Genomic DNA, 24695 nt, shown 5'->3' with positions numbered 1-24695 from the left:
ATATGGAGCAAATGTGGTTAAATAGAGTTGAGGAACAGATCAATTATGATGGTGGAACAAACTAGAGGGGCTGAATGGCCTACTCTTGTTCCTATCGGGCAATCTTAATGTGGAGGAACCTGTAGGTTTGGCTGTGGTTGAGGGTTTGAAACTGGCAAAAGTGCGAGCATGTTGGGAAGTTGGCTCCAACCCGCCGCCTTCCGGGTTTAACTCGAACACATTAGACTGCTTGTGTGCAACCCCACTGGGGGTTGCGGGTTGCTCACTTAGAGGTGGATTTCAACATGCTTTCAAATTTAACAGTACATCCACGGGTTTCCCTAGCTTCCTGAAAGTCGCTAGTGAAAACAAGGCAAGAACACAGTGGCAATTGAGGGAGCTGAATCAAACTCTGGGAAATATTGCAATAAATACTCATTATTCACAGCTGCTTTCTTACTTGCTTGTGGGATAGGGTTTGTTCACAGTACTTTTACTGAGAGGTTACTTTCTACACTTAAGAGGTTTACTCAGTTACATCAGGAAATATGGCGCTATTGCTCCCTTATATTAGTCCTCATCCTCCTTCCCCACCAACCCCACTCCAAATGCAGCAGGGAGGAGCATCCTCTGGCTCCACATACATTTAAAAAAAAATTTAATTTACCTTTTTGATAGTGGACGTTTCTGAGGCCAAGTAAATCCCAACACTGTTCCATTGAGGGAAGTCCAATTTTTCAGAAGGCAATCTAAAACAGGTGTTAGGCTCCTAATCAACGTACCCTCTAATTTTTTTTTGCAGTATGCGGCCGATTTTTGAAAGTGTGTGGGCCCTTTAAAAATTTTTTGCGCAACCACGTATGAGCGCATGATAACTTAAAGGGCCGATTTGTGTGCGGCTTACATGGGAACTTTCGATTTGTCACATGGCCATGCAGCCACGCAGCTTAAAGGGAACATTGCTCCTCATTAGGATATGCGAGGGACCCAATGCCTGTTTCAGCACATCTGAAATCACTATTTTTTTAACAGACCATTGAGGAGCCTATAATAATTAAATTATGTGTTGTTTTATAATACAGACTATCACTTGGCAAATAGGCAGTACCTATATCAAAATCAATTAACCCTCAATGAGGATGGGGTCACTAACTACCTCTACCGAGCATCCAGCTCATTGATATGTGCCATGAAAACTGCCACCTCCAAAAACAGAGCAAGACAGAAATATTGCACAGTATACATAAATATTTTTAAAAATCCAATCTTGGGAATGATTTCCAGCAGTAATCCCATTTTGGGGGTTTAGATAATTATAAACTGTTCCTGTGCTTTTGGACATCATTTTACCCAGCGTTTAGATTACTTGAACGGAATTTCATCCAGGCAACGGGGGTCTCGACCTCTGGCAAAAGCGCCACCGAGAACCCCATATCACCCCTTCTGTGGGAGACTCGCTGAATCAAGTGCCAATTAGGCATTTAACTGGACAGCGGGGGGCCTTGTATGGGATCAAGGACCCTGGAGACGGAAGTCCCGCTCTCTGAGAGCTGGTGGCCAATCAGGGGACAGCAGCTCTTTGACTGAGCAGCGCCACCGCAGAGGTAGTGGCTGCTGCCGGTGGAGCACCCACCTGATGCCCAGGAGCGACGCTGGACCCAGGCCACGGGTAGGTCAGTGCCGGAGGGGTCTCGCGGGGTGGGGGTCACGGGGGAGGGGAGGCTGGCAACAAGGGCAGGGGGGTGGCACTCAGAGGCCACCCCCTTCTTGATGCCATGTTCCCTCGTTCAGGCACTAAGTGCCTTTTAACAAGAGGCCCCCCCGGAGCCAGCAAGCAGCCCGCATGGTTTTTCCTGCTTTGCTTCCCGTGCGGCGACATGCCCACCCATTGCTCATTTAATTGCAGCAGCAATGGGATGAAGCCTTCAATTGGGCATTCATTACCCATATAAGGGCCTCAGTTGGTGGTGGGGCGGGATGACCGATGTCCGGCCTTCCCGTTCCGGACTGAATTTCGACGGAGACGGGAAGGTGACAGGGTTTCTCCCCCCCCCGCCAAAATCCCACCTGATTATATGCTCTCCCCACCTTGTGTCATTCCTGGGTATTGTGGTATCACTTTAAGGGGCATATCTAAAACAGCTGTCCATCACCAGACAAGATATGATGTACAGACCCATGTGATCTCTAGGCAGTTGTTGGAAGCAGCTACAGAGATGAGATGTGTTACCCTATTCTCCTAGTATTGCTGTATATAAGTATATATAGGAACCCACCTTTTAGATTCAACAGTCTTGTCTGTGTGATTGGTATGTTTGTGTCAAGAAAGAGAATCACAACACTGGGTTGCCATTATTTTCTATCCACATGTGTAAACTGAAAAATTAGTGGAGGCTCTTTCTGGTGCTCCATATCCCCATGCTACATTGGACTGAAAGCATTGCCCACATAATATAGGAGTATTGTAAAATGCTCGTGTACAGTGTCAGCTAGAGCACTATCAAAACGTAGGGCCAAATCTTCAAAGAACTTGCAGCTTCATAGATCTATTAGTAGAGCTGCTTGCTTCTTATGTGATTATGAGGAATTTTCAAATGTTGAGGTCTCTGGATGTACCGGGCTGATCTTGATTGACTCAATATCTGCCTGCTGCCTCCTAAGAAAATTCAGCCAAAGAATTGGATCTTGCTACATGGAAAGTGATAGAATATGAATCTGCTTCCCTCCAATTTGTGATGCTGTGCATCTTTTACTTTGCTCGAGCAGTGTTTTTTGTTTCTCTAAGTTTGGTTGGCAGCAGTCTGATATTAAAGGTCTAAATGAGAGCTTTTGGTTTAAATTGGAATTCTATTGCATATCTGCTGCATTAAAGGAAATGTATTTCAGGGTCTACATTCTGACAAGAGCTTGATCATTTGGTCATTGGCAACTGTAACAATGAGTGACCACAATGATTTTGGAACTGATCTTAAATCTTTTGTTCCATGTAACAGAATAACCTTTTTATTGTACTGTATGTACATGTTTCAAGATGGCTCCTGGGCTGGAAGCTCCCGAGGAAGCTCCCTTGTTGTTCAACTCTATCCATGGCCATCTGCTCCCATCCCTAACGTTTTCTCCCCCAATCTGCCCTCTTAAACTGTTTAAATTCCCCTGGCTCTTTAAATCAGTTCATTTTAGCCCTATCTAAAAGTTAACAGTTAGTTTAGTGTATGTTACCTGGGCCCACTGCCCTCCCCCAGCCACACCTGCTCTTTGTTTTCTCAATGAAATTGATCCGGATGAAACTGACGAGAACAGCTGCCGATACTTTAATCTCCGATCCTGCTGTCTTCACAGTCCAGAGTGTCTGCAGCCACGGCATGCGGTAAGTCCATTGAGGTGAAGAAGGAGCTGCGGGACCCGAGAGAAGTCCTGTGAAAAGGTGCCCCGAACACCCAAAACATCCACGAACGGACCCCCCGGCCGCAACTTCAAAGCGCCCGCGGGAGATGGCTCGGAGAGCATCTGCAGCGCACTGTCGGCAATGCTGCATGCCTTTATTTAAACCACTGCAAAAAAAAAACCCTTAACAAATGTAATCACCTCTAAGTCTGCCAAATGATGCTTCACCTCCCGAAGGACGTGGATGAGCTTTCCGGACGTCGATGGTGGGCACTGAGGAAATGGCTTATTACCTGCACCAGATTCCACCCCCCCTCCCCCCCCCTTTACCCCCCTTCCACCCCCCCCCCACCCCCGTCCCCTTCCCTGCTCCACCCTCTCAGCTCACCCCCTCACAACCCCGTCCCAGCCCGCCCCCCCTCGCACCATCTTCACCCCGCACCCCCTTCCCCTGCACCCCACCCCCTCCCTCTACCCCTCCCCCTTGCATCCCCTCCTCCCACCGGCACCATCCTACACCTGTGTAGGGGCCCCAACAACCCCACTGCCTTGTGGGCGTCTCGGGAGAGACCAAGGCTAAGGGAGTAAACCCTAACAGAAAATCCGGAGCGGAACCCCGTAGGCGGTCATGTGTCACCTTTGGCATGTTTCCGGCAGTTCCTGCAGCCATACTGGTGCCAAACGTCGTGTCCTGCACTCCTTTGGACCCCACCAGAAAGGCCGAGAGGGGGGTTTTGACGACTGGGCAACTCTCAACCTCCATAAATTTGCCCAGGCATGCGCCATGGAGAGGTCACTCCATAGTTGCCTCACAGTGACTGAAACAACACGGAAGGCAGCAGTTACGGGTTATAAGTCCAGATAAATTGGCGTAGAAACTGGGCGCCACGGGTTGCCTTTGTCGGTGGGAGAGGTCATTGCACCTCACTGGACAGCTACCGCCCGCCTCAAACCGGGCAGCCCCCGGTCAATAAGGTTCTGTCCCGCCACAGTCTGCCTGCTTCAATGGGTGCTTGGAGCTCAGGGTCATTGCCCGAAAGGTGGACTGATACACCGCACCAAACAACATGAAAAAAGGAAAGAAGGTACCAGCCCTTCGCTTTGCAAGCTGGAACGTCAGAACTATGTGTCCTGGCCTGTCGGAAGACCTTACACAAATCAACGATTCTCGGAAGACCGCCATCATTAACAACGAGCTCAATAGACTCAATGTAGACATTGCAGCACTTCAGGAGACTCGCCTCCCCGCGAGTGGCTCTCTAGCAGAGCAAGACTACACCTTCTTCTGGCAGGGCAGGGATCCTGTAGAACCAAGACAGCATGGAGTGGGCTTCGCCATCAGAAACTCCTTGCTCAGCATGATAGAGCCTCCCTCAAATGGCTCGGAACGCATACTGTCCATCCGACTGCTCACCACCTCTGGTCCAGTACACCTACTCAGCATCTATGCTCCAACACTCTGTTCCGCACCTGAAGCTAAAGACCAGTTCTATGAACAACTCCATAACATCATTAGCAGCATCCCCAACACCGAACACCTATTCCTGCTGGGGGACTTTAATGCCAGGGTTGGGGCCGACCATGACTCATGGCCCTCCTGCCTTGGGCGCTATGGCGTTGGAAGGATGAATGAGAACGGGCAGAGACTGCTTGAGTTGTGTACCTATCATAACCTCTGCATCACCAACTCGTTCTTTCACACTAAACCCTGTCACCAGGTTTCATGGAGGCACCCAAGATCACGTCGTTGGCACCAGCTAGACCTCATTGTCACAAGGCGAGCCGCCTTAAACAGTGTTCAAATCACACGCAGCTTCCACAGTGCGGACTGCGACACCGACCACTCCCTGGTGTGCAGCAAGGTTAGACTCAGACCAAAGAAGTTGCATCATTCCAAGCAGAAGGGCCACCCGCGCATCAACACGAGCAGAATTTCTCACCCACAGCTGTTACAAAAATTTCTAAATTCACTTGTAACAGCCCTTCAAAACACTCCCACAGGGGATGCTGAGACCAAGTGGGCCCACATCAGAGACGCCATCTATGAGTCAGCTTTGACCACCTACGGCAAAAGTGCGAAGAGAAATGCAGACTGGTTTCAATCTCATAATGAAGAGCTGGAACCTGTCATAGCCGCTAAGCGCATTGCACTTTTGAACTACAAGAAAGCCCCCAGCGATTTAACATCCGCAGCACTTAAAGCAGCCAGAAGTACTGCACAAAGAACAGCTAGGCGTTGCGCAAACGACTACTGGCAACACCTATGCAGTCATATTCAGCTGGCCTCAGACACCGGAAACATCAGAGGAATGTATGATGGCATGAAGAGAGCTCTTGGGCCAACCATCAAGAAGATCACCCCCCTCAAATCTAAATCGGGGGACATAATCACTGACCAACGCAAACAGATGGACCGCTGGGTTGAGCACTACCTAGAACTGTACTCCAGGGAGAATGCTGTCACTGAGACTGCCCTCAATGCAGCCCAGCCTCTACCAGTCATGGATGAGCTGGACATACAGCCAACCAAATCGGAACTCAGTGATGCCATTGATTCCCTAGCCAGCGGAAAAGCCCCTGGGAAGGACAGCATTACCCCTGAAATAATCAAGAGTGCCAAGCCTGCTATACTCTCAGCACTACATGAACTGCTATGCCTGTGCTGGGACGAGGGAGCAGTACCCCAGGACATGCGCGATGCCAACATCATCACCCTCTATAAAAACAAAGGTGACCGCGGTGACTGCAACAACTACCGTGGAATCTCCCTGCTCAGCATAGTGGGGAAAGTCGTTGCTCGAGTCGCTCTGAACAGGCTCCAGAAGCTGGCCGAGCGCGTCTACCCTGAGGCACAGTGTGGCTTTCGTGCAGAGAGATCGACTATTGACATGCTGTTCTCCCTTCGTCAGATACAGGAGAAATGCCGTGAACAACAGATGCCCCTCTACATTGCTTTCATTGATCTCACCAAAGCCTTTGACCTCGTCAGCAGACGTGGTCTCTTCAGACTACTAGAAAAGATCGGATGTCCACCAAAGCTACTAAGTATCATCACCTCATTCCATGACAATATGAAAGGCACAATTCAACATGGTGGCTCCTCATCAGAGCCCTTTCCTATCCTGAGTGGTGTGAAACAGGGCTGTGTTCTCGCACCCACACTTTTTGGGATTTTCTTCTCCCTGCTGCTTTCACATGCGTTCAAATCCTCTGAAGAAGGAATTTTCCTCCACACAAGATCAGGGGGCAGGTTGTTCAACCTTGCCCGTCTAAGAGCGAAGTCCAAAGTACGGAAAGTCCTCATCAGAGAACTCCTCTTTGCTGACGATGCTGCTTTAACATCTCACACTGAAGAATGCCTGCAGAGTCTCATCGACAGGTTTGCGTCTGCCTGCAATGAATTTGGCCTAACCATCAGCCTCAAGAAAACGAACATCATGGGGCAGGATGTCAGAAATGCTCCATCCATCAATATTGGCGACCACGCTCTGGAAGTGGTTCAAGAGTTCACCTACCTAGGCTCAACTATCACCAGTAACCTGTCTCTAGATGCAGAAATCAACAAGCGCATGGGTAAGGCTTCCACTGCTATGTTCAGACTGGCCAAGAGAGTGTGGGAAAATGGCGCACTGACACGGAACACAAAAGTCCGAGTGTATCAGGCCTGTGTCCTCAGTACCTTGCTCTACGGCAGCGAGGCCTGGACAACGTATGCCAGCCAAGAGCGACGTCTCAATTCATTCCATCTTCGCTGCCTTCGGAGAATACTTGGCATCAGGTGGCAGGACTATATCTCCAACACAGAAGTCCTTGAAGCGGCCAACATCCCCAGCTTATACACACTACTGAGTCAGCGGCGCTTGAGATGGCTTGGCCATGTGAGCCGCATGGAAGATGGCAGGATCCCCAAAGACACATTGTACAGCGAGCTCGCCACTGGTATCAGACCCACCGGCCGTCCATGTCTCCGTTATAAAGACGTCTGCAAACGCGACATGAAATCGTGTGACATTGATCACAAGTCGTGGGAGTCAGTTGCCAGCATTCGCCAGAGCTGGCGGGCAGCCATAAAGACAGGGCTAAATTGTGGCGAGTCGAAGAGACTTAGTAGTTGGCAGGAAAAAAGACAGAGGCGCAAGGGGAGAGCCAACTGTGCAACAGCCCCAACAAACAAATTTCTCTGCAGCACCTGTGGAAGAGCCTGTCACTCCAGAATTGGCCTTTATAGCCACTCCAGGCGCTGCTTCACAAACCACTGACCACCTCCAGGCGCGTATCCATTGTCTCTCGAGATAAGGAGGCCCAAAAGAAGTTTTTTGTTTCTCATAATGATGGGAGCCTAACTAAAATATCCTTGGTGATTATTGCAGAATAATTTAGGTTTCTGTAGTTATGGAAATCTTTAAATGCAGTGCATCAGAATGCATTGTTTCCACTGAGTTATCTGACACAGGTTTGTGTGTAGGATTCCACCACACAGTAACTTCTTGACTTCAGCTGTCACAGTTGATGGTTACAGAGTGCATTGATGCAGGTCTTTGAAAAGGTTACTTGGTTTCTCTATGAATTGCAATTGCTTGGAAAAACCAGCGATTAGACTTCTTTAAAAAGGAGCTTCCAAAGATGTAAACAGAATAAATGAAATCTTGTGAAACAATTCTGAATTATCTATAAATGATTTTTCCGGATCTCATGCCATATTCCTTATGATACATTTTTCCCTTTATGAAGTTAAGCCTAAGAAATAACTTGTTTTTTCTTTCCTTTCTCAGGATCAGAACTCTCTAGTGGGGCCAGGTCCAGGCCCGAGCCAAACTCCAAATACCTGTCCAAACCCAAACCCTGGCAACAGCTACATTAACAACTCACATCAGGCTGTGTTAAAGCAGCAGTTGATGGAGAAGAAACAGGTCATGCAGAGGCAGATGATAGAGCATCAGAAACAGTTGCTGTTTCGTCAACAAATCCTGGCAGACCCGGTACCGTATTTTTCTGATTACTTTACTAACATGTATTTTATGAATAAAGTTCTTATTTCTTTTTACATTGAAACACAAAGTACAATGTCTAAGCAATTTAGGACCCAACCTCCTATCCATTTTTAAGTTGCTTCCTCCTGCCTCTTGTCCAATTTTGAGCGAGCAACCAAACAGTGTTTCTCCAGCCTGTGCTATTCTCAGATTTGTTTTGCTTTAAGGAACCGCCATTGGTGGCAGATATATGGGCCCTGACTTTTAAGTCTTGGTTGGGGGGAGGTGGGTTTGGGCATTGGTAATGAGATGAATTGAACTATCACGCTGCTCCAGGAATGAGGCCCAGGCAATCTTAACTCCTGATCTCATTTAAATGCAACATGCTGACTTCCGGCTCCTCTTCCTACTGTCTCCACCAGGCAGGAAGCGGCAGAAAATCATGAGGCCCAAAGGTTGCCCGTGGACACAAAGCAGGTGGTTTCGTGAACTGCCCTCAGGCCTCCAGTTACAGCTGAATGTGCAGAGCTGGATTCCCTTTTTAGCAATGTGAGTTACAGGTCTCCAGTCTCATTTAAGAACAGCAGCAACAGAAAAAAAGGTTAATGAGAGAGCGCAGTGCACAGAGGATGTGGATTTTCATTTGAGCACATTTTCCCCCAGGAACACTGTACATAGTGTAAAAGGGAGGTTAAGCTAGTCATTAGATAGTGATGCAGGGTTGCTTGTATTCTATTTTTTCCTCTGCCTCTGGATATGTACCTTATCTTTACTGAAGTCTTCTCACCAGATAATAAAGCTCTCCGGTGAGTTGTTGGCTGCTTTACCAGTTTTAGACATTTCAAGTAGCCAAACAAAGATATTGGGCCTGAAAACCCCTGGGCCCAACATCCTACCATAAGTGCCTGCCTGTGACCTCTGAGCCGGTTACTGAGTGCACACAGCATAGATTGAACTCCCTTTTGCCTGATGTTCAGATCATGTTTCACCTCTTAAGAAATTACTCTCACCATTTCACAGAGTCCACAGGACGGAACAGAAATCTGGAAAAGTGCTGATAAAAAGAATGACTTGCCTTTGTATCGTGCCTTTCACAACCTCAGGCGAGCCCAGTGAAGTTTTATTGTAATGTAGGAAATGGGGCAGCCAATTTGCGCATAGCAAGCTTCCACAAACAGCAATGTGATAATGACCAGATAATTCTTTGTGGTTTTGGTTGAGGGATAAATAATGGACAGAATACCAGGAAAACCGCCCCTGTTCTTCAAAATAGCTCCATGGGATCTTTCACGCCCACGTGGCTAGCACCGCAGCCTCACAGCTCCAGCGACCCAGGTTCAGTTCTGGGCACTGCCTGTGCGGAGTTTGCAAGTTCTCCCTGTGACCGCGTGGATTTCCTCCGGGTGCTCCAGTTTCCTCCCACATGCCAAAGACTTATGGGTTGATAGGTAAATTGGCCATTGTAAAATATTGCCCCTAGTGTAGGTAGGTGGTAGGAGAATTGAGGGAAGGTGGGGATGTGAGAGGGAAGATAGGATTAATGTAGGATTAGTATAAATGGGTGTTTGATGGTCAGCACGGACTCGTTGGGCCTAAGGGCCTGTTTCGGTGCTGTATCTATGTATGACATGAGAGAGCATGCAGGGCCTCAGTTTAAAGTCTCAGCGACAGACTGCACCTCTGACGGTGCAGCATTCCCTCAGTACTGCCCTGGAATGTCAGCCTAGATTGACTGCTCCAGTTTCTTACAATAATACAGAAATGTTAGGGTAGATTTTTCTCTGCCCTCCTCCCAAATAATGCCTGAACTATGGGCACAACACAGAGGAAAAGCAAATGCCAATCCTTTGCCTCAGCTATGTACCTAAATAGTGCAGCTTCTGAACTTCTTCCATGGCTTTTCTGATGTTGTGCATGAGAGCACCACAAGAGGGCACAGCATTTAAAATTACATGCAAATGGCACCAAACATGTCACTTGGGTGTGTACCCAAGTTCCCTCCAGTAATATTGGATGCAAATCAAGGGCAGGGGACTCCCAGGTGCACCAGGTGCCACTGTTTCCTGAGCTGTCTTTTAGGCATTATCTCTTCTGAAGTGACTGGATGCTATTGACAAGATAGGGTTTTTATCTTTGACTTTTGACATCAAAGATAATTTTTGCTGCCTCACTACTTGTCGTGGAATGCTCCTAGTCTCCTACAAAGCGGGGCAAGTTGTGTCTGGTAATGTGCCACTCCCTTCTGCACCCCCTGTCCATTCTTTAGTAATTTTATTTTGGGACAAAAACTGCAAGCCCCCTCCCCCCGCCCCCCTTGAAGGCCAATGAAGTATTTTGCCTGGCTCTGAGCTCATGAGGCACCAAAAACTGCTTCCTTGTCATATAGGAAGAATCCTCCTTGCTGCCAACCATATAAGTACTTCATCCCACCTTGAATAAAAAGCTCACCCATTACCCCTGAGCTCGCTGACCTACATTCGCTTCCAGTCCACCACCACTTTGATTTTAAAATCCTGATTCCTGCATTCAAAATGATCTGTGTCACCTCTTCCAGCCCTTCAGCCCTCCAAGAGCTTGTATTCCTCCACTGCGGCCTCCTATGCATCACCCATTTCCTTTGTTACACCTTTGGCAGCTCTGTCTTCAGTTGTCTTGGCCCTAAGCTCTGGAATTCCCTTTCTGCCTCTCCATCTTTAAGATGCTGCTTACCTCTTTCCCCTCCTAATATTGTTATGCTCGTGCGAAGGACCTTGTGATGTTTTCCGACACTAAAGGTGCAAGTTGTTATTGTTGAGATCACCCTCCCTCTATTCTCATGCTACCATCCTTGACACCCATACTTTTTTCCCTATTCATTTAATTTAAAACTTTTAGACCAGCACTAGATTGCCAACAGCCTTGGTGGCTAAAGCTCATCACCATCGTGCTTCCCTTTAGCCCCTTTTCCAAGGTGCCTCTACCTATCTGGTGCATCATAGAATCATAGAAAGTTTAAGGCACAGAAAGAGGCCACTTGGCCCATCGTGTCTGTGCCAGCTAAAAAACGATCCACCTATTCTAATCCCATCTTCCAGCATTTGGTCTGTAGCCCTGCAGCTTACGGCACTTGAGGTGCATATCCTGTTGAATGAGTTGAGGGTCTCTGCCTCAACTACTCTTTCAGGCAGTGAGTTCCAGACCATCACCACATTCTGGGTGAAAAGGTTTTCCTCATCTCCCCTCTAATTTTTCTACCAATCACTTTAAATCTATGCCCCTCATCACTGACCTCCCTGCTAAGGTGAATAGACCCTTCACCTCCACTGTATCCACGCCCCTCAAAATTTTGTACATTTCAATCAGATCTGCCCTCAGCCTTCTCTGTTCCAAGGAGAACAACCCCAGCCTATCCGATTTTCCCTCATAGCTGCATTTTTTAGTCCTGGCAACATCCTCATAAATCTCCTCTGTACCCTCTCTAGTGTAATTACATCCTTTCTGTAACTTAAGCACACAGTACTCAAGTTGTGGCCTAACCAATGAGTTATACAGTTCCACCATAATCTCCCTGCTCTTATATTCCATACCTCGGCTAATAAAGGAGAGGATTCCATATGCCTTCTTAACCACCTTATCGACCAGTCCTGCTACCTGCAGGGATCTGTGGACATTCACTCCAAGGTCCCTCACTTCCTCTACACTTCTTGGTATTTTCCCATTAATCGTGCTTTCTTTTGCCTTGTTTGACCTCCCCAAATGCATCACATCACACTTGTCCAAGTTGAATTCCATTTGCCACTTTTCTGCCCATCTGACCAGACCATCAATATCTTCCTGCAGCCAACAGCTATCCTCCTCACTATCTACCACATGGCCAATTTTTGTGTTGTCCACAGACTTCTTGATCATGCCCCCTACATTTACGTCAAATAAGTTAATATACACCAGAAAAAGCAGAGGACCCAGTACTAAGCCCTGCAGAACACCATTGGAAACAGCCCTCCAGTCGCTAAAACAGCCGTCAAAAATTACCCTTTGTTTCCTGCCACTGAGCCAATTTTTGTATCCACCTTGGTCAGTCAATAAGCAAGATTTGAAAACATTCAAGCTGGAATCTTGAGAGAGAGAGGGACCCCCACTTAGGGTCTGCTTATGTCAGAGTCCAGTTGCTTCTCCTCTACTGCAGAGAAAACACCAGCTTAAAACCACAGATGCGGAGCGGTTTGTCACCTGACAGTCACTCAGTCATTCAAACATAGCAGTTAGCAGTATTTCACTTCTTGCTGAGAGAACAGGTAGTTCCTTTAAACGTCCTGTGTCTTGGTTCTTGCTGGGAAATGCAGACATTTTGTCTTCCTCAACACAGTCCTTTGCAATATAGGATACAGTGCAGCAAGCTCGGTAATCATCTTAAGCTGAAAGGATGACTTTGCTGGCAGCTTGTCTTTTTAAAAATGTCTTTTAAAACAAAAATTCAGATCTCCAGTCAGTGAATTAAAAAAAATTATTATTCAACCAAATGCATTGGCATAACAATGTGATAAGGGAGACTAATAAGACAGACAACTGTATTATATGGAAGAGATGCCTTGCTAGCTTACTAGTGGGCATACTTGTGTTGGAGGAGGAAGTTGTGATCAAGGAATTGGAAAATAAAGGAGTGAAACCAACTGATTTCAGGACCTGTACCAAACAATACAGATTGTGGGCTCAGAGTGTTTTGATCTACACAGGACAATGCTATGTTGAAAAGAATAGCCCACCATTGGCCTCCCTTGTCCCATCTAGTGATGTCAAGGAACTTTTTTCTGTCACTGCTGCACTGTGCGTGTACAGCGTTGCTGGAGTTCATTTGTTTCACCTCCTACCACACTCTTTGATCTTGATAACTTTTTGCCCTTGTGGCAGAAAACAGCACAGCCCTCCTTTGGTGTACCACCTGTCGCAGGATGACTTCATAGAAATGGTGTACCCTGACTCTTGCTTTTACTACTGATGCCCTCTGAGATTTCCAGAGAAGTAATAGCACATTGACAGGGCAAGGCATATTAAAAGCAATTTCAGGAACAGAGGCACACAAAGCAAAGGCAACAATAGGTTCTAGCAATTTAAAACATGCAAGAACAGCTAAAATTATATCATCTGCTTCTAGAAACCTCACACACCTACAAAATCCCAGTTTCAAAGAAAGTTTCTATCTTGGGGCTCTTTAATGCAGTTGCTGCCTTTAAGGCTCCTGAAGCATTGAACTTCCCTGTAGGTCTTTGCCCAGTAATGTGCCATTACGTGTCTCCAGTGCACACCTGCTGTGAGGAAGTTCAAGCATTAAGGTCAAGGTCAAAGCAGAGTTAAAGATGCGCTGGGAAAATCCTGGGAGAGGAAAATCGACCCTATTACCTCCATATCTCTCTCCACAGAGCAACTAATATCTGATATTAAGCAAGGCTTCAGTGCACTATGCCAGAATATGGATTCACACATAGTTCACACTTAGGATTCCCCACATAGTGGGCTGTATTTTGTTCTCTTGTCAGAGGTGGGTTCGGTGGTGTGGCGGGGGGAGAATCTCCGCAGAGCCATCCACCATGATACCCGGCGCCGTCCTGCAGTGCGCCAGTTCTGTTGGAGTTCGGAAGGTACTGTGGCGGTACTGACGCCCCGACATGACAGCACCGTAATCCAAATGATTGAAATGCTGCTTTAACTAAATTTGAATCTGATTCACTGCGATCCAACGAAGTTTCCTCAATTTTGTGATTGACGTGCGGCACTCGCATCCCTTCAGTTTTACGACTTTGAAAAGCTGGTGCCACCGAGGCAAGAGTCCTTGGTGCCGCAAAAGGGACGGTAGCCTAACCAGAGTAACAGAGGGGAAGTGGGGTTTACAGCAGCTATTGCCGCTATTCTGAGTGTCTAAGGTGCTTGTGTGTGTGAATGGGGGGGACATCAAGTGACACCATGAGCGACCTCTCCATTGCTACCCTCGCCACGTGATTGGGGGGGATCATACGGCAAGCGCAGCCGTTCACATCGCAAGCGGGACTGCTGCCACTCCCAGCGCCAGGATCATAAAGTTCAGCCCAGTGACTTTCTGATTCCAGTTATGCTACATGGAAATCAGCTGCTTCCCCACACAGTGGTCCAGTCATCCAGGCTGCTGTCCCAAATCTCCTAGCAACTGGCAGCATTGATGAAGTCCTGGAACGCACATGTCCAGCTCATCCTCTCAACAGTGAGGTTGTGTGTCTACTGAGATTCTATGAAGGAGAGGAAAGAGGAAAAAAAAATCATCTTGTTTTCTGAAAAGCTTAATGATTGACTATTGATTTTTTTTTGCAGGAGAAAATGAACACACAGGATCAACTTAGCAGGCATTTGACAAGGCCGCCTCCAGATTATAAAGAGCAGAGGCGAAATCTGGTTGGAATCCCACAGCCAAGTCAATATCCAGGTAATTAAAATAAAGGACAGCAAATTACGCAACTTAGCATTGCACTTTGAAATTTATTTTCTGTACATTGCAATAATAAAGTAGCATAATATAAAGTTATTTTGTGTTAATTATTTTTTCTGCAAAGTACATTATAATAGGTCTTTGTTTAAGACTACAAGTTGCACATAGTGGCTATAGTGTACGTTGTACATCCACATGGAAGACAAAAATGAAGGCCATGGCAGGGTTTTCTTACACTAAAGTATAAACTTCACAATGTCAGGTGGGGGAGCACTTGATACAGAACGTGGCCTTTCCACTTATCCTACCTTTAAATGAAAGGAAAAGTGTAAGATGGAAGTTAGAAATTATCTTTTAAGCCTCTACTTGGGCTGTAAATGGAACTCGCTGCTCTTCTGCTCTCTCCGTGGCAGGAAGAACATGTAATCAGGTGGGATAAACATAGGAAGGGAGGAAATATTAACAGGATTAGCATTCTTGTAAGTGGATAAATCACCAGGGCCGGATGATAAAAGAAGCCAGGGAGGAAATAGCAGAAGGTCTGATCATTATTTTCCAATCCTCTCTGGATACAGTTGTGGTGTCGGAGGATTGGAGATCTGCTAAAGTTGTACCTTTGTTTAGAAAGGGAGCGAGGGACAGACTGAATAATTACAGGATAGTCAGTCTAACCTCAGTAGTGGGCAAATTATTGGAATCAATTCTGAGAAACAGGATAAACTGTCACTTAGAAAGGCACAGATTAATCAAGGATAGTCAGCCTGGATTTGTTAAAAGGAAGGTCATGTCTGACTAACTTGATTGAATTTTTTGAGGAAGGAACAAGGAGGACAGATGAGGGTAGTGCAGTTGGTGTGGTCTACATGGATTTTAGCAAGGCTTTTGACAAGGTCCCACATGGAAAACTGGTTAAAAAAAATAAAAGCCCATGAGCTCCAGGGGAATGTAGCAAGATGGATACAAAATTGGCTCAGTGGCAGGAAACAAAGGGGCAGCGCAGTGGTTAGCACCGCAGCCTCACAGCTCCAGCGACCCGGGTTCGATTCTGGGTACTGCCTGTGCGGAGTTTGCAAGTTCTCCCTGTGACCGCGTGGGATTTCGCCGGGTGTTCCGGTTTCCTCCCACAGCCAAAGACTTTTTTTTTAGAGATACAGCACTGAAACAGGCCCTACGGCCCACCGAGTCTGTGCCGACCAACAACCATCCATCCATACTAACCCTACAGTAATCTTATATGCCCTACCACCTACCTACACTAGGGGCAATTTATAACAGCCAATTTACCTATCACCTGCAAGTCTTCGGCAGTGGGAGGAAACCGGAGCACCCGGAGGAAACCCACACAGACACAGGGAGAACTTGCAAACTCCACACAGACAGTACCCAGAATTGAACCCGGGTCCCTGGAGCTGTGAGGCTGCGGTGCTAACCACTGCGCCACTGTGCTGCCCTAACTTGCAGGTTGATAGGTAAATTGGCCATTATAAATTTCCCCTAGTATAGGTAGGTGGTAGGAGAATTGGGGATGTGGTAGGAATATGGGATTAATGTAGGATTAGTATAAATGGGTGGTTGATGGTCGGCACAGACTTGGTGGGCCGAAGGGCCTGTTTCAGTGCTGTATCTCGAAATAAAAATAAAAAGGGTAATTGTTGATGGGTGTTTTTGCGACTGGAAGGCTGTTTCCAGTGGTGCTCCACAGGGCTCAGTACTAGGTCCCCTGCTTTTTGTGGTATATATTAACAATTTGGATGTAAATGTGGGGGGCATGATCAAGAAGTTTGCAGATGACACAAAAATTGGCCATGTGGTTGATAGTGAGGAGGATAGCTGTAGACTGCAGGAAGATATCAATGGACTGGTCAGGTGGGCAGAAAAGTGGCAAATGGAATTTAACCCAGAGAAGTGTAAGGCGAGGCATTTGGGGAGATCAAACAAGACGAATGAATACACAATACTGAGAAGTTTAGAGGAAGTGAGGGACTTTGGAGCGTATGTCCACAGTTCCCTGAAGGCAGGACAGGTCGATAAGGTGGTTAAGAAGACATATGGAATCCTTTCCTTTATTAGCCGAGGCATAGAATATAAGAGTAGGGATGTTATGGTGAAAATGTATGACTCATTGGTTAGGCCACAACTTGAGTACTGTGTGCAGTTCTGATTACCTCATTACAGAAAGGATGTAATTGCGCTAGAGAGGATACAGAGGAGATTTACGATGATATTCTCAGGAGTGGAAAATTGTAGCTATGAGAAAAGATTGGATAGGCTGGGGTTGTTCTCCTTGGAACAGAGGAGGCTGAGAGGGGATTTGATTGAGATATACAAAATTTGAGGGGCCTAGATAGAGTAGATGGTAAGGGCCTATTTACCTTAGCAGAGGGGTCAGTGACTAGGGGGCATAGATTTAAAGTGATTGGTAGAAGGATTAGAGAGGAGATGAAAAACTTTTTCACCCAGATTGTTGTGGGAGTCTGGAACTACCTGAAAGGGTAGTAGAGGCAGAAAACCTCATCTTATTTAAAAGGATGAGCACCTGAAGAGCTGTAATCTGCACGGCTATGGACCAAATGCTGGAAAGTGGGATTAGGCTGGATGGCTCTTTTCTTTTCAGCCAGCGCAGAGGCGATGGTCCAAATGGCCTATTTCTGCACCATAAACTTTCAGTGATTCTATGGTGGCAGGTGGAGGTGTGGGGGGGGGGGATCCCCCACCACCTTTTTGCCTCTGCTGAAATTGTCTGGGGCAGGAAGGCCTGTGAGTGGTCATGCTGCCCCGCTGCCAATTGAGGCCCTTAATTGGGCAATTAATGCTCATTTAAGGGCCTCATGCCTCTGCTGAAGCAATTAGCCCTGCAGCGGGAAGCCTGTCGCCAAACGGGGAGCATGGCAAGAAAAACCGTGCAACTTGCTTGCCGGCTCTGGGTTTGTGGGGGAGGTCCCTAGTTAAAAGGCACTTGGTGCCTGAACAAGGGACCCGGCATCGGGAAGTGGGGGGCCTGCTGATAGATAACCCCTGCCCTTGCTGCCGACCCCACTACACCCACCTTCCCCCTGACCCTCACCCTGAAAGACCCGTCCCACCCTGACCTATCTGTGGCCTGGGTCCAGTACCACTCCTAGACCTCAGGTGGGTGCTCCACCAGCAGCAGTCACTGCCTCTGCAGTGACGCTGCTCAGTTAAAGAACTGGCAGTAGTCAGAGGGCAGGACTTCTGTCTCTGGGGTCCTTGATCCATAGAAGGCCCACCGCTGTCCAGTTAAGTGCTTAATTGGCATTGATTCAGCGGACCTCCCACAGAAAGGGTGACGTGGGGTTCTTGCCAGCCCTTTTTCCAGATGTCAAGACCCCAGTCGCCTGGATAAAATCCTGGCCTCTGTGTGGTCTGTAGTCGGCAGGAAGTAAGAGAAAATTATGTATCCCAGAGGCTGTCCTCCAACACAAATTCGGTGACAGGATCGGATTCCAGAGTCAATTTGTTGGAGTCTTGCTTTAGGGAAGGGTGGAATCTGGTCAGGATGGGCCTAAGCTTGCTTGCTGCTCCTGCGACAATGGAAAGCAAAATCTTTCCTTTTTTAGCCTCTCCTGCTGCTGATCCTACCAACTTGATTCAAACCTGAGCTAAAATTGCAGTCCTGTCCCAATGACCTAATTGGCATACGTAGTTTTGGTGGGTCACCTTGCTGTCTGCTCAGGAGAACAGGTTAAAAGCCTGAATGGTGAGATCCTGGCAGCTTTCTGGCTGGTAAATAATCTGAGTGTTTTTAACTGCCCACCCACCTGGTTTCTGTGAGCTTCTGGATGGAGGAGGAGGCATCGCGGTTAGACGTCTGTACTGGTAGAAAATGGGAAGAGAAAAGAGATACACTTCAAAATAAATACAATAACAAAAAAGGTCGAGACTTCAAATAACACTTGTATACAGGGCAAATTCTTACCATCCTTTACAAATGTCATCTAATTGATTGCCAGTACACTGTGGTTCTGTTGTCATTTTCTACAGGCCAGATTTGTTCTCCACAGCTGGAATAATTGTGCCACCTGATGCCTTCTCAGAATTAAAGGCTGTGGGCACAATGCCAACTGGTGTCGTTAGTAAGAATTGATTGATGACCAGCAGTGTAGCAAATGCTGCTTTTATTGCAGAAAAATTGCTTGTTTTCTTTTGAATTGTAATTCCTAATATCCAGAAATTGATGTTTGTTTAATTGAGTTAGAGATTTCAAGGTAATTTGTCCCAGAAATAGTAAACTAAAATTTCAAAGTGCTGGAACATCTTTCTCTCAGACCTTTACCCCCCGATTTTAAGTCAGGGTGAATCGGGCAGGTTAGGGCAGAGCAAGGCAGGTTTAAAATCTGTCTTCAGTAAATTAGCTGCATCTTCAGCCAACAAATATATTGGATGTGATAAAACTACCAGAATTGTTGCACTTCTGTTGTATAGGAATTTAAAGTGGAAGTATAGTCGCTGTGTTTGTGGAATAGTCTGCATGTACAATACTTTAAATTTTGCATTCAAATTGATTTAGTTTAGAGTCCATCAGCCTGAAGGTATTTGATACAGTGAACATTTTCTTAACATCAAGTGGAAGTTTTTTACTTGAGGAGATAATGATCAGGGAGCTATGGAGTTAGGATATAATAGAGGTGAAAGTCAACTTTGGCAGGGGCACAGAATAGGCAGTAGTGGATAGGCTGCCAGTAATACATTCATCCAGTTTTCCTTTCTATTGTATAGGCAGCTGATCTGCTGCCACCTGTTCTGCACTCACGCCAAATTTGAATTTCACCCCAATTAGTTTCACTGCTGATAGAAGGTTTGCGAGATCATAATGAACAAACAGATAGGTAGGGTTGATATCTAACAAAAACAGACAAGCTTATTGTGCTACTGCCTTTTCCTGCTCCTTGGTTGATTTTTTTCTCCTCTAAAGACCATGGTAATGCCCTATAGCCACCCAACCCAATATCTGCTAATTCGTGCAGACTAAGAATTAAACTGAGAGATTTCTTGATTGACCTTCATAACTCAGCAAATATTGAATTACCTACTGACCCATTGATCGAAAGATCCAGTTTATTATTTGAAATAATGTGCAACATGCAGCTGTGTGGGGAAAGATAACATTATCTATTCCCCTTACTTGAAATCCCAGTCACCATCTACGTGTAATTACATTGATTTGTCCACCGTTTGCAATGAATATAAAACCATCATGATTGCTCCTACTACCACACGTCCCCGTTCCCCCCACCCACTCCAAATCCTGGATCAACCCTGTGGACAGATTTCAGTAAAATTTCAACTATGAAAGATCTTACTAATGACTTTTTATTAGTAAATTTCACCTACTTTCTATATTGATGTCACTATATTACTGTATATTGTATGCTATTCTATATTGGAGCATATATTAGGGAAATTAATTGCTGTAATTTAATCTTACAGGTGCTGCAGCTGCAATGGGATTGAACTCCTCTCAGCCTCTGTCAAATCCTGCTCCAAGTCACCGTGTGGTGCCTCCAAACTCTAGCCTTCTGCAGGTGAATCCACCAAGCAGCCAAGGACCTAGAATGCCTCCTATATCAGGAACTCAAAGCGACAGGAGTATAGGAATATATGGAGGTGTATCTGCTTCCCAGCAGGGAGCATATACCGTTTCTTCTAGTGTTAATCAACTGCAGCATCATACAAGTCAAAGCCAGATGGGAATGACCCAGAACAACGTAATGATGCCAAGGCAGCAAACATTAGGTCAAGGGACCACAATGTCTGGGTTTGGCACTGTGTCAGTTGGGAGTTCTGCCATTTCTCAGCAGCACATGAGACCAGTTTTGAACCACATAAACACCAGTATGTCTGCACAGAGACTTACAAATATGATGACCAATTCTAGTATGGCACCACAGAACTGGACACCCCAGGGGGTGCAGGTAACTCCAAAACAGACACAACTGGGACTTAATGTAAGATTCTCTAATAACCCTTCTTTCTCAAATCAGTCTGTGCAACCTAATATGTCCAATCAACATTTCGCTCAGCGGGGCATGGCACCACCAAACCAGATAGCTCCAGGAGTTCAGATGCGACCTTTGACCCAAATGAACCAAGCTATGAGTGGACAGACAATAGGCTCACTGAGTGGGCCATCCCCAAGAGCTAATCAGCCAAGGCCACAGCCACAAGCTATGTCTGTAATGAGCCAGTCAGCAACAAGCATGGCTGTAATGAGTCAGGCGCCTTCAGTGCAAACATTGCCCACAACCAATTTTCCTTCCACCAACCAGACCCCTCGAGGGTACCAGGGAACAAATCACAACAGTGACTTGGCATTTGACTTTCTCAGCCAACAAGGTGACAATGCACTGTCTGGACTCAGCAGCGACTCTGATTTCCTTGACTCATTGATAAAAAATAGCACTGGCAATGATGACTGGATGAAGGACTTAAATCTTGATGAAATTTTGGGGCAGCATTCATGAAAACGTCTGAGGATTGGTAAATATTATCCATCTTTTGGAGAAGTACTGTTGGACAGAATTTATCTGTGCCTGTAGCCAGTTGGCAAATCGCAGGTGTGCACGGTTGTGCCCGGTTAGATGCAATTTGCCGAATGAATTACCAGTGTAGAAACATACCAGTACATTCTCTCCACTAAGTGTATATTATTGGGCTCAAATTGCATAGATTTTATGTGCTTAGTAAAAAGAAGTTTTGTAAAATATGTTTTTTACTGAAAATCATATTCTCTGTAAGAAGATTATATTTATACTTTTTTTCTGAAAAAATTCTGTGAATCATTGTAGTGAAACATTTTTACTTACAAAAATTAAATTGTACATGTTTCTTTTCTGTCATAGTTTTAAATTGGCATATGTTAGATCAACAGTCTACTTATTATCAGTTTCAAATGCATACAGTAGTTTCCTTTTAAAGTGTTTTACAGTATAGTTATTGTTTTATAAATGACCTGTTCTGGTTTCATTGATTTACATTTATCCATTGTGAGCATCTGTGGCAAAACATCCTAAAATTATTAGTTTTAATTATAAATTCCATAATCATTCAGCCACTTCAGCCTTCTTGTGAATGAAACAGTATATGTGGATTTCAGTGTCACTGTATGGTTTCACTTTATCATGAAAAAAGGATGGGTTTGTCAATCATGAATGTTTATAAGCCCAGGCTATGTTAAAGAGCTCAGAGACTCACAGTGTAGCATTTACCAATACAAGAATAAGCCTCTACACTTCTAGGTATAAATCTGAAGCAAAGATGACATTCCAGCTTGCCTGCTCTGTATTGTTTGAGCTTTTTCAGTTTTCAGCTTGGCTTTATGGTCGAGCAGTCCATCTGGGAAATGCAATTTGATTAAGCTTTTCATTTCAGCAGTTGTACTTCCAAAGAGCCAATCCTTGGAGCAGTGTTATTGCTCATTGTGCAGAGTTCTTCCTAGCTTGAAGATGTATTGTGGAAGCGAGACACCTTAGAAAATGGTTACAAGTTGTGCAAAAAGTGTTGCGGATTCATGGCAGTACAAAGTGTATTTTTCTAACTTAAAGGTGACACTCTTAATCCTTGATAAAGTATTGCTAATGGCACTAGTGCACAGATTTATCTGATTCCAAGTTCTTATTTAAATATGTTTCAATTCAACTGCAATATCATTGCTTTTTGTATTTCCGGGAGTGTACAATTCTACGTTAACACAGCTCCCCATTTTCGACCAATAATTTAGCCATAGTTCATCAGAAATTTTTAGGTGTTTATAGAAAAATGGCACTCTCACAGAAGATTGAAATGTCCTTCGCAATAAGAGGTGCAATGACCAGGAGGCTGATTAAAAAGATTACTGCTGTTCCGAAGTTAGCCATGGGTCATAAAGCAGTTCCCATAAAATTAGCCTCAATTGGTCATGTTTTATGCGCTAAAGATTGCAGAGGTGTAGAGAATTCAAATTGTGTTCTCTGGTTGAGTTTAGTCTATTATATTAGACCTTGTGAAATGTGTCTGACATTGGTGCTCATCGAGGGCAAGGCTGGCTTATCACCAGATGCACAGTGGAAACACATGCCATTCTCTACCACAACCTAACCTCAACGGTAAGAAATGACAGTTCTGTACTTTTGTATGTGTTAAGGGAAAGCTTATCCGCCTAATGTAAGTTTAATATTGTTGATAACATTAAACAGATGAACATATCAACATAAGAAATAAAGCACTAGAATTGTCATTTTCATTCTGCATTTTTCAGTGCTGAGATTTGGAGTAATAGATTAAGACTGAAATAGTTGGGGCCTGAGCACTTTCCTTTTTAGAGCTGATCTGAAAACTAATGGGGTAATCAAATCATCCTTTGTTATTGGGACATTTCATATCTGTTTTGCTTATTAATTTATTCTGCTCATGTCTTGAGTTAAGATTAAACCCATGCAAACAATGTCTTTTTTTTTATTTTCAGCTAGGTGGCTAATGATGTTGGTGTTTTTAGTTCATGCCACAAGGTTGACTTGCGAACTGAAACAATCAATGAATATGACAGAACCAAGTCTTTTAGATTTGCAGACCATGAGGAATGGTACTTTTGTACAATAGATTTTGTAAAAGTTCTATTAAAACAATATTATTATACTGCATTTTGTATTTTATTGTAATACAGTATCTTTCTTGAAATATTTCCAAATACAGTACTGCAGATGCAACAAGCAACATGTCATGAAACTGCTGTGATTTATTTTGCTTTGTAATTAAACAGCAAGCTGTTCTTATTACAGACCACATGCTGCGCATTCATGCACTTTAACCTTATCAATGGTACTGCAACCAAAATTTTTTAACCATCATTCAAAAAATTGTGTAAGACTAGGAAGGCCCAGGCTTTATCCACTGTGTTGGCCTAGCTGATCTCAGCCGGAAGAGTATTGAGGGTGAGATATTTAATGCCCTGTGACTAAGGGCAGGGTAAATAAATCGGCTACAATTCCTTTTCTTCCCCAGCGTGTGCCCAAACATGTTGAATTGACGCTATTCTGATGCCACACAGCCTATCCGGCTGATGTAACACTTGGGGCGGCACAGTGGCGCAGTGGTTAGCACCGCAGCCTCACGGCTCCAGCGACCCGGGTTCAGTTCTGGGTACTGCCTGTGCGGAGTTTGCAAGTTCTCCCTGTGACCGCGTGGGTTTCCGCCAGGTGCTCTGGTTTCCTCCCGCAGCCAAAGACTTGCAGGTTCGTAGGTAAATTGCCCCTAGTATAGGTAAGTGGTAGGAGAATTGAGGGAAGGTGGGGATGTGGTAGGTAATATGGGATTAATGTAGGATTAGCATAAATGGGTGGTTGATGGTCGGCACAGACTCGGTGGGCCGAAGGGCCTGTTTCAGTGTTGTATCTATGACTATGAGGATTTGAAATTTGGATAATTGAGGTCCTGGCAATGCCTGTGTTGTCCACTCCTGAAAAAAGCAGTGTGAAGCATCAAGATGGACCCTGTTGTAGCATTATTTAAAGGGCCAGGTTGCCGGTAAGTAACATTTAGAGATTTTTATTTATGGCTCATTTTTGTCCATTTACCAGAGTGTGTTTCTGTATCCTCACAAGGATGGCAGAAGAGTAGGTGACCTCTGCGGACAAAATCTGCAACAGGTATGGGGGCAGCAGTGACGATGCCACTGTGTCTGGCAATGTGACAGGGAGATGGAATAGAGGCAACGGAAATGGGCAAGCTCCATGCTATGCCCTTTGCTAAGGTGGATCCACACTGCTCCATGATCCGTTACAGTGATAGGAGGCTGTCTGGCAGGCCAACCAATGAGCCCAACATCTCAGTGTGTATGCCCATTCAGCACTCTCCTGCATGCTGCTACATTGAGGTCCTCATCAGAGTCCTCTGCAGCAATACTTGTCTATGATCTTGCTCTCTATTGAGCTGGA

General features: G+C 45.5%; 1 protein-coding gene across 4 annotated transcripts in view; it reads left to right on the top strand.

Moving 5' to 3' along the window:
• Window positions 1-23400, top strand: part of zmp:0000001236 (mastermind-like protein 2) — a 456887-nt gene extending 433487 nt beyond the window's left edge. For 3 of the 4 annotated variants that reach the window (XM_068034041.1, XM_068034043.1, XM_068034042.1), the window contains exons 3-5: window positions 8136-8342; window positions 14652-14763; window positions 20215-23400. In XM_068034041.1, coding sequence (XP_067890142.1) covers window positions 8136-8342; window positions 14652-14763; window positions 20215-21248 — 1353 coding nt within the window. In that variant the 3' untranslated portion in view covers window positions 21249-23400. The remainder of the gene's footprint in view (window positions 1-8135; window positions 8343-14651; window positions 14764-20214) is intronic. The other variant, XR_010975223.1, reaches the window with a different exon arrangement.
• The last annotated feature ends 1295 nt before the right edge of the window (window positions 23401-24695 follow it).

This window comes from Heterodontus francisci, chromosome 6 (assembly GCF_036365525.1).
Source record: "Heterodontus francisci isolate sHetFra1 chromosome 6, sHetFra1.hap1, whole genome shotgun sequence".
In the NCBI taxonomy this organism is placed as follows: Eukaryota; Metazoa; Chordata; class Chondrichthyes; order Heterodontiformes; family Heterodontidae; genus Heterodontus; species Heterodontus francisci.
The sequence above is the reverse complement of the archived record's forward strand: the minus strand, read 5'-3'. Positions and strand labels throughout refer to the sequence as shown.